At 45.4% G+C, this 13979-nt stretch overlaps 1 protein-coding gene across 1 annotated transcript in view; it reads right to left on the bottom strand.

The window, feature by feature from the left end:
* SVEP1 (sushi, von Willebrand factor type A, EGF and pentraxin domain containing 1) overlaps nt 1-10278 on the bottom strand; it is a 131095-nt gene extending 120817 nt beyond the window's left edge. Inside the window, exon 1 of the mRNA XM_064439582.1 lies at nt 9674-10278. Coding sequence (XP_064295652.1) covers nt 9674-10198 — 525 coding nt within the window. The 5' untranslated portion in view covers nt 10199-10278. The remainder of the gene's footprint in view (nt 1-9673) is intronic.
* Nucleotides 10279-13979: the final 3701 nt, after the last annotated feature.

Genomic DNA, 13979 nt, shown 5'->3' with positions numbered 1-13979 from the left:
AGATATCCCTTCCAACCACAACAATTCAGTGATTGTGGTTTTGTGACATGGAGGTAACATATTTCACTTCCAGTACTTAGCATTTACTATTAACCTGACCTTTTCCCCTCTTTCTACGGCATGGATTCTGCCTGCAATGCTTGTGTTATATTTTCAACTCTTTAAGTACCGTTGCATAGTCAAAAAGGTGCCATTTCATGCATTTGGTACAGTCTGAAAAATGAGTAAACCATTCTTACCTCAGAGAGCAAAGCTATGCACTCCAAGTCTAAGACAATCATCTTCACATTGCGTAAAGACTGTTTCTTCCCCCCGCCCCCATCCAAAAAAAACCGCTCAAAAAGCCAAAACCACCACTGCCTTTGCAATGAGAGGAGCTACTATGCAGAACTTTGACCTACACACTTGGTTCACACAAGTGCTAGGACTGTTGGATCTGGGGACTTCAAATTGGGTGGCTTGCAGTTTTGAGCTCTGAATTAGGACAGAGTGCACCTCGTTTCCAGGAAACAATGAACATACATATCGTTCGTCTCCTATCACTCTGAGGTCTTCTTAATGGGACATTAAAGGACAAGTCACGAAATATACATTGCCATTTCCTCAGATCTTGGTGCTGTATAACCTTTTAACAAGTTTATCAGGACTTTGAAAAGTTGCTGTAGGCCTTATGTGCTGCTATGTTGTGTGCTATATTAAAAATATCACCTTCCTAATAGATCTCAGTTTGATCTGAAAAACTAAAAATCCTATTTTTCTTTGTGTGTGAGCAATTTCCATCATTAATATAACCAAGATGTTACTTCATTTCTCTAGTACTGCTCTGGTCTTTTGCTAGTAATAGAAAAGGGACTAAAAATATTTTACTGAATACGTAATTAATCTTCATGTATTTTCAGACCAAGCATTCACTCTACTATTGACTAGTGCATCTGCCAAATATTTGTTTCTTTTGTTTTTGTTTTAAACCTTCACTACTTTAAAAAAAGCAGAAGAAAAAACTGCACAGAATAATTAATTCCAAAAGGACAAGCACAATTCATGACCTGGCCCATCTAGTGCCAGCTGTCAAGGCTCAATTATCTTCTGAATATCTTCTTTTGCTCCAGGACTGCTAGAATTGAGCAACACGAACACACAAGTTACCACTGATAAGAGGTCTCCCAGCCCAACTGGGTGTGGGAGACTGGGAGAGAAACAGGACAGACAATTGGACTGCCTGCTTCACTGTTTATACTGCATATGCTCAGCAGAGTACCACAGCTCTGAATGCTAAAACTCTTTACAGGATGCCTGTCACATTCAAGGAAGTTCTTCACCTTCCTGGCTGAGGTTACCAGAGACACCCTGAACCAGAGGAACATCATAATTTTAACAGGAGCTTTTGTTTTGAAATGTGTTAATGTCATATAGAAGTAGCTCAAAGATCTGGATGGGGCCGTGGTCACCCAAATAGCCTGTTGTTAAAGGCAACAGTGCTTTTAATTACTGCACCTAGGACAGTCAGCAAATTCTTAGCACCATAAACATTCTGTCTTGCCTGCAAAATCTAACTTTCAAATGCCCGTAACAAGCGGAACTGGAGGACAAAGGCTAAAAATGTGTCACAGAACATGCAAAATATATTACATATAGAATATTAATGCTGAGATTCATATAAGGAAATACGGCTACATATGATCTATTTTCTGGAAAGGCCTCTCGTAAGTCTTGGAAATTAATTAAAAGTAGAACAACTTCTTTTGTCCTGACTTCTTCAAAATTTTAATGCCTGGAATTTATTTCCTACTCTCAGAACAAATAACTCAGCAGATTTTCTAGTTTGTCTTTGTACCTCTGCAGCAAAGCACGTTAAGATTGATTTTCCTGTGAATGTGCTAACTCTAAAGGTCTAGGGATCAGAAGGTACTTACTATCAGACCCCTCCAGCAAAGGTTCTGAGACAAGAGGACCAAAAATGGTTTTCTCAGGAAAAGTACTCTCTATTCCTGAAACTTTTATGAAAACATCATCCAGACACCATAGTGATTAAAAGTTTCATTCATTGTGCTGTTAGTTCTGCTATTGTATCAGTGACATTTGTGTTAATTCCTGCAGCAATGTCTCATGTTTCTCACCTTTCCTCTGCCTCTGTATGTTTCAGTGGGAAATGGCTGAAGGCTTTGTGGTACTATATTGTAAATAAAGAGTGTGCCTTCTAAGGGAGGCCTGTCTTTGCAACACAGTGGAACTTGGCTCATCTTGCTCTCTTTGCACCCTCAAACCTCCCCCTCTCCTCCTTACTTCACACATGGCTAGTTGACAGAACACAGGTCAGGGAGGCCGCTGTACACTGTACAGTGCAGATCCTTCCAGGCAGGAGCATGACCTCAGCTCTCAGAGCCAGAAGTTATGAATGTCAGATGTGCTCTGACCACTGTAAGGCTTGCAATTAGACCAGCTTCCTGTAGCCCAGTGAAACACGGTAAGATAGGCACTGATGCCATGACAACGAACCACTACCCAGTGATAAGAGTGTCCTTGCTGGTAGTGCCCAGCTCAGCAATGAAAGACACAGAACACCCTTCTTTGTGCCAAAAGGAGTACGCTTTCCTATGGTTACCCAGAATGTTATAGTTTGCCTTTGTCTTTTATGCTTAGCACTACCAACAATTCAAGAACATCAGCAAGGCTGGAGTTTGTTAATACTGGTGGAATGGATTGCAATTAAAGGGCCTTTCATACAAATGGAAAGCAGACTTCAGATGACTAATTTCCAAAGCTTCAGTAAAATCTGTGCCATTACTAAAACATACTGGCTATTTGCACCGTTCCTTAGGATCTCTGCTGTAACAGAGACTGTAACAGTCTCTCTGCTTCTGAAAGGCCTCCAGTGCACACGTGGCATCTCCTATTCAAAGCAGATGCAAAAGTCAGAAAATGTCAGCTCATCACTGTACCATTCAACTATATCCTACACAGAATCACCAACAGGTACTCTCTATAGGTGGAAGTCATAAACGACCCTATGCAGTTATGTGAGGGATCAAACAGTATACCCACGATCATCATTTCAGCCTTAAAACTCTGTGAAGGATATTCAGGAAACAGAGACAGCCGAAGTGGAAACTAACAAAAACTGATGCACTTTCCATGGATCTTCAAGATTTTCGTGGAGACCATGATTTAGGTTAAATCCAGAGTTGTTCTTTCAGCTGACTAGAACACAAACACCTTTGAATAGCACTGATCAAACTCACAATAGTGCAAAAAGCAATAAACAATAATAAGCATCTCAAAAATTAAAGAACAGAAAGAGAACTTCACATCATGTCCTTTTGTGGGCTGATCTGCCATTCTCAGAGCCACCAAGTTGCATGAGCAAACTACTTGGCCAGGAGTTGGGCAAAAGTATATGCATAGATGGTAACTGGAATGCCTTTGAGCCAGGTTTTAGTAAGCCATAAACTTTGCATGAAAATATTGTAAACCACTCCATCCGATAACAATTCTTTTTATACAATGCTTTGCAGTGCTGCTACTTACCCCTGGTACAAGTGTGAACATATTGTTGGAGTATATTCAAAGGTATAAAAACTGTGGGTTGGGAGGGCACGCAGTCCAAAGTGCTAAACAGAACTGACAAGTGACTTTTTCAAGCCATGAAAAATAATTATTTAAAAAGCAATGAAGAACAGAATGCTCCCTAGTATTTTTTGCCTTTTTTTTGATCAGAACTACCAAGGGTATTGCTTGTAGGGATAGTGGAAAGGAAGAACATGGAGAATAAAGGAGAGGAAGCTGGTGCTTAATTCAGGGTCTAGAGTCAGGCAGTATACCTATGCATCTGCATACATACTCCATGGGTAGGGAGACACTAGAATAAAGGGCTTCAGCACCTAACACAGAACTGCCTTACAGAGGCGCTGCACATCGGGATGACCCTACCAGTCATCTCCATGTGTAGTCGTAGGTCTCTACAAGGATACAGGCACCCAGGATGAGTCACTTCAGCCTGTGCCTGAAGCCAGGCTGTCTCTGCTATACCTCACACTGATTAACTCAGTTTGCCTCACTGAACTGATGAGGCAAAAGGGTACGTAGCAGTGTCCTTCAGTGTTTCTTGTAAGGCACATATTTTAACATTTTAGCAACAAATTAGACTTAAGTTAAAGGGAAGATAATAAATGGCTAATCTGCTAAGTACCAGACTTCTAAATCACACAACTTCTGCTTACACCAAAATGCAGGACACAATTTTGGGAGCACAAACAGACCAATTTCCAAATAATAATTTTTCAACCAAAGAAAATCTTAAGCCTGCTTAGCACCGATTATGATGCTAAACAGAGCACTTTTTGCCTTTCCTGGCCAAAAAGCCAGTGGAAAAAACCGAACTACTTAATAACTTCTTAATGTAGCCCCATTTCAGGCCAGGTCTAAAGACAATGAACAATGTGCAGATGTGTATTTTGCCTCTGACCCTGCTGTATTAATCTTGTGAGCAAATCCTATGCAAGACTGCAGTATGCAGGACAAGTACTTTTCACAGACACTACACTGATTAAAAGCGGTGATTACAGCTGACACTAATGATGCTGACAGGACCTCCACTCTCAATTTGCTCAGTAATCGCTAACTACCAGCTCTACAATTTCAAAGGTGACCACAGAGGTAAACCAGATTGACTTCAGTTTTTGTTGCCATAATCTTTAATACAGACTCCAAGGCTGCATCAGAACTTAGGGAGGCCCACTGCTGTCAGCTAGTCAGTTAGCTCTAACTGACCTAAGCCTTCATCAGATATTTGGAGCACGATGCCAGAGACAGGCTAGAATCTGCTGCTCTCTCATTATTTGCTGCTGATTTTGCAGAAGTCCCAGGAATAAAGATCTACAAACACATTATTGATAAACAAACAACATACATTACTTTAAATGCTCATCTTCGCAGTGAGAGGGTGCTTCTTTTTTCAAATAAAAAAATTTAAACCATTTACATGGTAAGAAAAAAATCTTTTATTTCCTTTTCCTCAATTATTTTTTTGTTTTAATTTCAAAATGAGATTCTGAATCTGACAATGCATTGAAATTAAAAGCCAATTATTCTAGTAGGTAACAATGCTGCATCTTGTACTTCCGTGCTTTTGACATACTGAAGACACAAAGCCACCATTACTTATTTAAACAAGCATTAAATAAGCATTAGAACTGTTTATCCTAAATTGATATGTGCTTACATTCTTTTGAGGGCCATTTTTTTCATGTTTGTTAATTGGAGGACACCAGAACACTGAATTCAACATGCTCATTGGCCATTCCTCATACAAAAGCCAGATTTTAAAGACCAGATATTCAGAAAATGTGTCACCTGATCCTGTATGTGCTGTGACAGACAGACCTTCCACCTACATACACCACCGACTGCAATGAAGGTGAATTACAAAAGCAAAAAGCCCAGTTTTTTTCATGCAACAATTATTACAATAACACAGAGCAACTCCATAAGCCTCCCTCAACTACTTCTTTGCCAACTCATTGAGAACAATTGACTTGCCTGTTAAAGGCTGGCTGTGTGCTACCTCTGACTTCAGCTCAAGAACAGTGCATACCTACAACTTCCAAGTTCAGTTTTGAAGAGAAACTTTTCCTGTTTTACTTCCTTTGGAAGACAGAAACAAGCCTGTATTTTAATCTTTTTTAGCCCACAACAGTCAGTGCAGCTTCAGGATGTTTGAACTGTCTGTCAATAAAGACAGCACACCAATCATGGCACGTACTAACTATGACTCTTGGGTGCTAAGACAGGAACACACCTAAGCTTCCACTGCTGTACAACCATCTCGTTTCTCTTTCACAATGGATCTGCAACAAATGCAGATCCCTCCCATGAGATGCAATGGGTGCTGTTAGCAGTGGTCATCTCTCAGGATCAGTAGCTCCAATCCAGGTGCCTACAGCTGGGAAATTCAGCATTTCACCCTACTGAGCGCTCTGGGCTTTAGAGGCATTCCTTAATCAGCAGCAGCAACGCTTGCTCAAACCTGTTTGTACTTTCTTCAGTTCTGCTTCAGCTCTTCTGCACTGTCACAACAGCTCTGCAGCTTTCCATATTGCAATAAGCAATCTGCTTAACATAAACTGCACATGGCTTGTGCTGTCCCATCAACTCACTATGTGAAAACTGAAGCCAAAGAGTTTGAATGAGTGAGATTAGTTTCTTCCCCTTTCTCAGACTGTTTACATGTGCCTTAAAGGAAAGACTGCTGAATATGAGCACTTGCTAGCTCAGGCGTAGCACGAAATCCCAAACAGGGTCACAAAATGAAAGACTGAACGCAGTTCAGCCTTCCTCATCAGGGTGCTGTTCCTTGCTGCAGACTCTTGTACAACCTTCTTTCATATTTTTGTGTACTTCATAGAATTTATCTTTAATCTGCTGGGTAGGGATGTCAAAGTGTGGCCCACATGGCCAAGGTAAGCATGGACAGCTTTGACAAAACACAGAAACTCTGCAATAAACCTCCTTCCAAAGCACCTTCGGAGAGGATGCAAAACTGCAGTGCCAAAGAGAACTCCCTTATTTTTTCAAAAAAGATGGAAATTACATGGAGGTGCAACAGCTTGTCAAACTGATTAGCCCTGCTTTTAGGATGGTGTTAAATGAATGGTTTTGCTGCAACAGGCTCTGAGACAGTAACTGCTAAGTAAATCTTGCTCATGTTCACTGATGGTCCCAGGTCAGCCACTGACTGGCCTGATGACCTTGCAGAATTCACTTATCTGTGCCTCCGTAGTTTCTTCAGAACTGTCACAGACTTGAATTAATCACTTTGAGATCTACTAATGAAGAGTGCCACATGACGACCTAGTTAGTGCTGGGGTTATTCTAACAATGCACTTTCCTTCATTTTCTGTTACTACAACAAATAACTGATACTATTTTGGAGAGTTTGTCATGCTTTGCAGACACTTTTGGTTTTAGAAAAGAAGCAGAGAATTCTGGTTAGAAGCAGAAGAAATCCCACATTAAAGAGTGAGAAGGAAAAAGAGACATTTTAGGAAAGTGAAAGAAGAAATAATTACAGTTGTACCAAAAGACAGTTAAAAACAAACGACAGCAGTGTATGACTCCAGACGGAAAAGCAATTCTGTTACACTTAAAATACTTCTCTAGATTTCTTTTAATAGTAGTATCTTAAACTTAGAACAGTCATTTTCTGAAGAGTCCCTAGAAAGGATAGTGTTCCCTGAAGCTGCAATTTCTCTCATGTGAAGAAGACGTACTGAACAAAACCACAGTACAAAATCTTTAACCAAGAGCCAGCAAGCAGCCTGAAATTTAACCTTGTCATTCTATCACAATTCTCCCTGCCACCATGCAAATATTTTTCTTCCCACATTCTTATGAGACCACAGTGTAAAATGACAGTGTTGCTGTTGTAGCCTCAAGGTTTAGCTGGGCTCATAAAACTGAATTATAGGTTTCTGAAGGGGATTTTTGTTTATTCCATTTCAAAGACACGATTAGTCAAGGCTCCATATCAAGAAAACAGACAGTATTTCTTCAGATTATGTTTTGTTTGTAGTGGTTATTTTTAACTTGTATCATTAACTTTTTCACACAGCACCGCCGAGATGGATCTATATTGAAACCTGACTTCACAGTGGAAGATCTAACATAGGGATGTGTTTTCCTAAAGCAGTTTTTCCATGTACAACTCTGAGCACATTAGACAACGGTCTTGCTTTCTCCTGCCGAATGCTGAAAGGAATAATCTTTGCCAATTTTGTATGTTCAAGCACTGATGCACCTCTTGCAGTCTCACTCAACTCCAAATGACAGCGCATAAGGTATTCCAAGAGAAGTACACCCAATGCTTGGCTACAGGACACTACCAGAAATTAGACATAAAAATAACAGAAAACTAGACTCTTTTGGGCATGCTCCCACACATGGAGGCCAAATGGCAAAGAGCAGCCCAGTGTAGACTTGTAAAAAAGCTTCTAGATTAGACTGGCTGCCCGTGAGCCATCTACTGAGCCCCAGAATGCTCAAGCACCAACACATGCCCAGGAACCGCCTAGACCAAATTTGTGCCACGGGCTGTATAACAACTTAACACCACAGATGATTGTGTTCCAGTGTCTGGAAATGTTCCTGGACATGCTTCTATTTATTGGTATAGCACACACAGCTTAAGGGCACCTTTGTCAGTCATCAGCAATTAAAATAGTCACCTGGCGACAGTATGTAGTTATCTCTGACTGCTGACAGCTATCGGGCACCCGAGTCCTGCTGCCAAGAAACAAGGCAGACGTTTCAGATGCCAGACTTGACTCATATTTATCACTTCTGAAATCGGGACATTGGCTCCGTGCTCCTTCAAAGAGTGATTTTCACACTTTTGTTTGAGAGGGCAGCAGAAAACATGGGAGCCGCAGGCGCAGACAGCACAGAAAGATGATGACTGGTTGCTCTGACCAGATTACTCCGTGTCCCACACCACGCTGTCCCATATGCCACCATATAGCCCTACACCCCTTGACACTGAACACCCTCGCATGGCACACAGAACCATGTTCCCACACCACACACCAAGCTATCACGCCACACCACCCCACGCACTACTTGCCTCTGCTCACCACTGAGCACTTGCCACAGTGCACCCCGCAGCTCAGAATAGCACCCCTTGCCACCACACACACCTCAGGGCAACACTGTGATCCTCGCTGCACTCCACACAACTCGTGACACCACCACACATCTCACAGCACCACTGCACACCTCACCACACACCTCACCTCACCACACACCTTACCACCTCATGGCACCACCACAAGCCTCAAGGCACCACCACACACTTCACCTCACTACACACCTCACGGCACCACCGCACCACACCTCACCTCCCTGCACACCTGACCTCAACGCACACCTTATGGCACCACCGCACATCTCACTACAAACCTCACAGCACCACCACACACCTCACGGCACCACCGCACACCTCACCGCACACCTCACCACACACCTCACCTCAAGGAACCACTGCACACCTCACAGCACCACACCACACGTCACCACACACCTCACGGCACCTCCGGGCACCTCACCACACACCTCACCTCACCGCACACCTCACGGCACCACCGCACACCTCACAGCACCACACCTCACCTCACTGCACACCTCACGGCACCACCGCACACCTCACAGCACCACACCTCACCTCACTGCACACCTCACGGCACCACCACACACCTCACGGCACCTCCGGGCACCTCACCACACACCTCACCTCACACCTCACAGCACCACACCTCACAGCACCACACCTCACAGCACCACACCTCACCTCACCACCGCACACCTCACCACACACCTCACGGCACCTCCGGGCACCTCACCACACACCTCACCTCACCCCTCACCTCACCGCACACCTCACGGCACCACCGCACACCTCACTGCACACCTCACAGCACCACACCACACGTCACCACACACCTCACGGCACCTCCGCGCACCTCACCTCACGGCCACAAGCGCACGGCACCCCTCACCAGACACCCCACAGAAGCACTAAATCCTCACCACACAGCACCACCGCACGCCTTCCCGCACCGCACGCCAGCACGCACCCCAGCCCGCCGCCCTCCCGCATCCCTCCCTCCCGCGCTGCCGGGCTCACCGCCGCCTGCTGGAAGGCGCCCTTGGTGTAGGTGCCGCCGCCGCGGTAGGCGATGGCGGGGATCTCACGCCCCAGCAGGGCGCACTTGTGCTGCTGCGGCCGCCGCCGCGAGATGTAGTCCACGCGTGGCACCACATTGCTGCGCGAGGAGAAGGTGACGATGGCGACGCGCGTGGCCGCGGGCACTACGGGGAAGTCGGAGAGCAGCTTCTTGACGAAGCGCAGCTCGCTGAGGAAGTTGGCCGGCCCCACGCTCGACGACTCGTCCACCAGGAAGACCAGCTCCAGCCTCCCGCTGCGCGCCCGCAGCCGCCGCACCTGGCGCTTGAAGGCTCGGCCCAGCTTCTCCACTTTGCTCTCCGTCGTGTCGGGCAGCGCCGGCGCCGCCAGGGCGGGCGAGGCGAAGGTAGGGGCGCGGGAGAGGGCGCCTGGCGGGACGCCCGCCCGGCCCTGCGGCGACGACGGCGACAGCGACAACGACAGCGACAGCCACCCCCAGCAGCAGAGAGCCAGCAGGGGCCACATCGCGGGGAGACACCGGCCGGCAGCCGCGGGAGCAGAGCGGCTGGTCGCCCCCCTGACGCCCCACCTCCTCTCTCCTCGGAGGGGCCGCCCGCCCGCCCGCCGGCCCGCCTGCCTGCCCGCCGGCCCCCGCAGGTACCCGCGCCCTTTAATCCCCCAGCGCCCCCCCCCCGCGCCTAAGGCGCTGCCCCTCTCACGCCCCCCTCTTGGCTGCCTCACCCCCCTCCTCCCGGCCCCTCTCCTTTCGGTAACAAGCCCTCCCGCCCCGGTCCCTCCCCGCCGCCCCCCGCCGCCCCGTCCCGCCCCGATGGGTCCCACAGGGCTGGCGGGGCCAGCCCGGCAGCGGCGAGGAGGGCGCCGAGCGGCGGTGCCCGGCTCCGCGGAAGGAAGCGGGAAGGGAGGGAGCGGGAGCTGCTGCTCGCAGGGACGGAGCGAGGGGCTCGCACTGACACGTGCCGAATTAATCGTGGTTAATTTAGCCCTTTGTTTTGCGGGGTGGATGCGCTTGCGGCTGGGAGGTTTGGCGGGGGTGTGCTCTGCTCTCGCTCCTGCCTCTGTTACAATCTCTCCCTGTCTTGTTCAAGGGGACGCTTCAGCCGCCTGTGACTCAGTTTTTCAACTTCGAAGGTGTAGCGATACCTTACTGACAAGCGTCTCACTGAAGGGATGGCTGGGTCACTGGATATGCGGGGTGAGCATCCACAAGGATATATGTACAAAAGGCAGGGACAGCACCTGCATACATACATCTACATGTGTATGTAAATATGTATATGCACGGATGTACCCACAGCGGCCATAATCCTATGTGCGTGTTATGAAAAATTCCCGGTAGCCAAGCGTGAGATTACAAGCCATTGCTTTGGGAGGGTTCCCATGCTGTCTTGCTGTCTGTGAATTGCTTTGGGAGAGAGAAGCACTCCCCAAAAGACCTCCTGCCCAAATTCAGAACCCACTCCCCCTTCAGCTAACCTCTGTACAGACTTAATTCTCTGGACTATTATGAGAGAATAACTTGGGTTCATTTTAGCCACTAGTTTAGCATTAAACTCTAGCTAATCGACTCTATGTCCAGGAGTAACAAAGTATCAGAAAAATTCCCTTGAGATAGATCAGCCGTGTAAGCCTGTTGATTGCAACTCTTTGTCTTTCATTGATATTTTTCCTTCCTTTATTTATTTTCTAGTCCTCCCCTCTGCTTTAGTTTACTTTTGTTGACATTCCACAGTGCCATGGAATACCCAGGTACATTGCTGCCTTTGTGAGTCAAACCCCATTTTTACATTTAGTTAAATTATTTAGTCTTTCTTCACTGGGGAGTCAGCTGATGGAAAATTGATCCAATACTGTGCCTTTGACTTTCCAGTGATACTCAAATCCACTGCAAATGACAAGAGGCTGCGTAACAGAAGGTATTATTTAGGGAAATAATGTAGTTGATACACAGTTCCAGCATGTTTTTACATTTATGTAGTAGTCTAAGCACTTCACAAAAATCTCATAGGTATACTTTTGCCACTTAGTGCTCAAAGAGGAGATAGCAATCAGACACACTTACAGAGGCATGTGTGAAAGGTAGCTATGGTACTGAAGGTTGTGCCGCTGATGGGCTGGATCAGCTAAACTGTTTCTGCTCATGTGACGGAAATAAAGGCTGCAACATCACACTTGGCTACTCTTCTTTTCCTGTGTGGTAACAGGCAACCATTTCATCTTGAAAGGGGTAGCTGGGAGTTGCTACAGTCACCAAAATCCTCAGCAAGTTGATTTGTGCAGCTAGTCTCTGGAGGATTAAAGAAACGATGCTGCAGTTGCATTCACTGTGGTCTAAGTCACACCGCTAGTATACCTTACAATGCTCTTCATCTACGTTGTACTGCATGGGCTAGATATCATGTCAGTCTTCACACAGACCAGAATGAAAGAACAGAAAAGTATAGCCAAGAAGAGGAAATGGAAGAGGTGCCTGGTTTCTGCAAGGTGCTCCTAAATGAAGTGTATCCTTGCAGTTACATCTTGCTCCTCTTACTCCTGAGTTTTCTGGTCACCACAAGTAATTTTCTCTAGGCCAGTTTAGTTTGTTGGAAAGCTAGATGTCAGTTCCCATGTTTTCCCCATGTTTTCGTTATACCAGATTTAGATTTATAAATGCTACACATTTTAGGACTCAGAAGCAAAGGAAAGGAGGATGAACAGGAAACATTTTTAGCAAAGAAAGAACAATTCATACCAATGGCCAGTTTTCATATGCACCTCCTGTACTGCCAGTGTGGGAGACCGCAATCAGGTATGACTAACTGTGAGAACACAGCAGTTAATTTCAATCTTGGCGATCTCATCAGAATTGTGAATGCAAAAAATAACAGGGCGATTATAAATCAGTCCTTCATACACACACAGTTTGTGAAAATATGTGTTCTCCTAGGTCATGCAGGCCTGGCAGTCATGCTGCACAGGAGCTCTCACTGATTCAACAGAAGGCTTTATTTTTATGTGTAAGGACAGCAGAGTGAGCTTATCAATTCAAGATGTAAATATATTTGTCACATAGGGAGTTCACTGTAGAAGAGGAGTAAATAGGTGAACAGCTAAGCTCTGACTGTGGATGCAAGACTGAGACCCTAGCACGGTACTGATGTGAAGCAAAATCCAGGAAAATTGAACTGGTATGGGGAAATTTCCTTTCAATCCATGAATAATTGGAGTGCAAAAGACTTCAGAAGGAATCAGTGACGTGTAAGTAGTCAGTAACTCTCCTTATACATTCTCCCACACAGGTAACTTTCTTTAAAATCATTGGCATTCAACCTGGTGGTGCAGAGAGGAGATGCTAATAAAGCATTACAAGATACTACGAGAAGCATCTATAATAAACACAATCTAATGATACGAGGGAAAAAGCGAGGGCATCAAAAGTATTCCAGTGTGTTCCTGATGTGATCTGGGAAAACTATAGAATAATTTCAGGAATAAATTGAAACTTAAAAAGCTTGGATTCAGCCTGTGAAATCCTCAGGAAGGTATTTTATCCATGGGGTTGTGCTTGCAAGAGAGAAAGTAACCTTGCAGGTGGTGGAGGAGGTTGTGTGTGTGTATGTGCATGTGTGTAAGCAGCAAGCATTCTGTTCACTATACATTCACTGAGCATTTCTGAAAGCACCATTTCCAGGGAAAATCTCTGTAATGAAATTGCCTTCTCCAAGCCTGCCTGCCAGCTCTTCACAAATCCTTTCCATGTTGATGTGCTTAAGCCCTCTGTTTTTGATGGTCTTTTCCCTGTTGAATTCATGCATATTATTTGTGCTTTGGTTCATACGGATCTGTAGCAGATGGGGAAGTGGAGAGCAGAAGGAGTTTTTCCCACTTTAAGCGTCCCTGAAGGTCAAAATATCTGCCCTGGGCTTTGCTACTTGAACAGAATATGCAGGTTTTGTGTGGCTTCTGTCGACAATATGCACAAGAAGGTAGTGCTGGACTGTGCCTCTATTCCTTTACAAAACAGCAGGTAACAAAACCACTAGTTCTTATGAATGAACTGCCTTTGTCATGTGGCAGAAGAGGGATGACTGGTCCCGAAAAGAAAGGCTTAAGAGCAGCACTTCAACTGCTTTTACATCCACATTCCTGTATCTTTTTAATTGTCTTATTAAAATCCACAGACTCCATGAATTCCAGTAATTCTTTACTGTCTCCCCACAAGATCATATGGTCATTTAACACCACCCTGCTTCCTAAACAAAAGGAAAATCTTTACCCCCAGTTAAAAACCCTTCTGCAGACAAAC

Source organism: Phalacrocorax carbo, chromosome Z (genome assembly GCF_963921805.1).
Source record: "Phalacrocorax carbo chromosome Z, bPhaCar2.1, whole genome shotgun sequence".
Classification (NCBI taxonomy): domain Eukaryota; kingdom Metazoa; phylum Chordata; class Aves; order Suliformes; family Phalacrocoracidae; genus Phalacrocorax; species Phalacrocorax carbo.
This window is presented reverse-complemented; position numbering and strand designations above follow the sequence as displayed.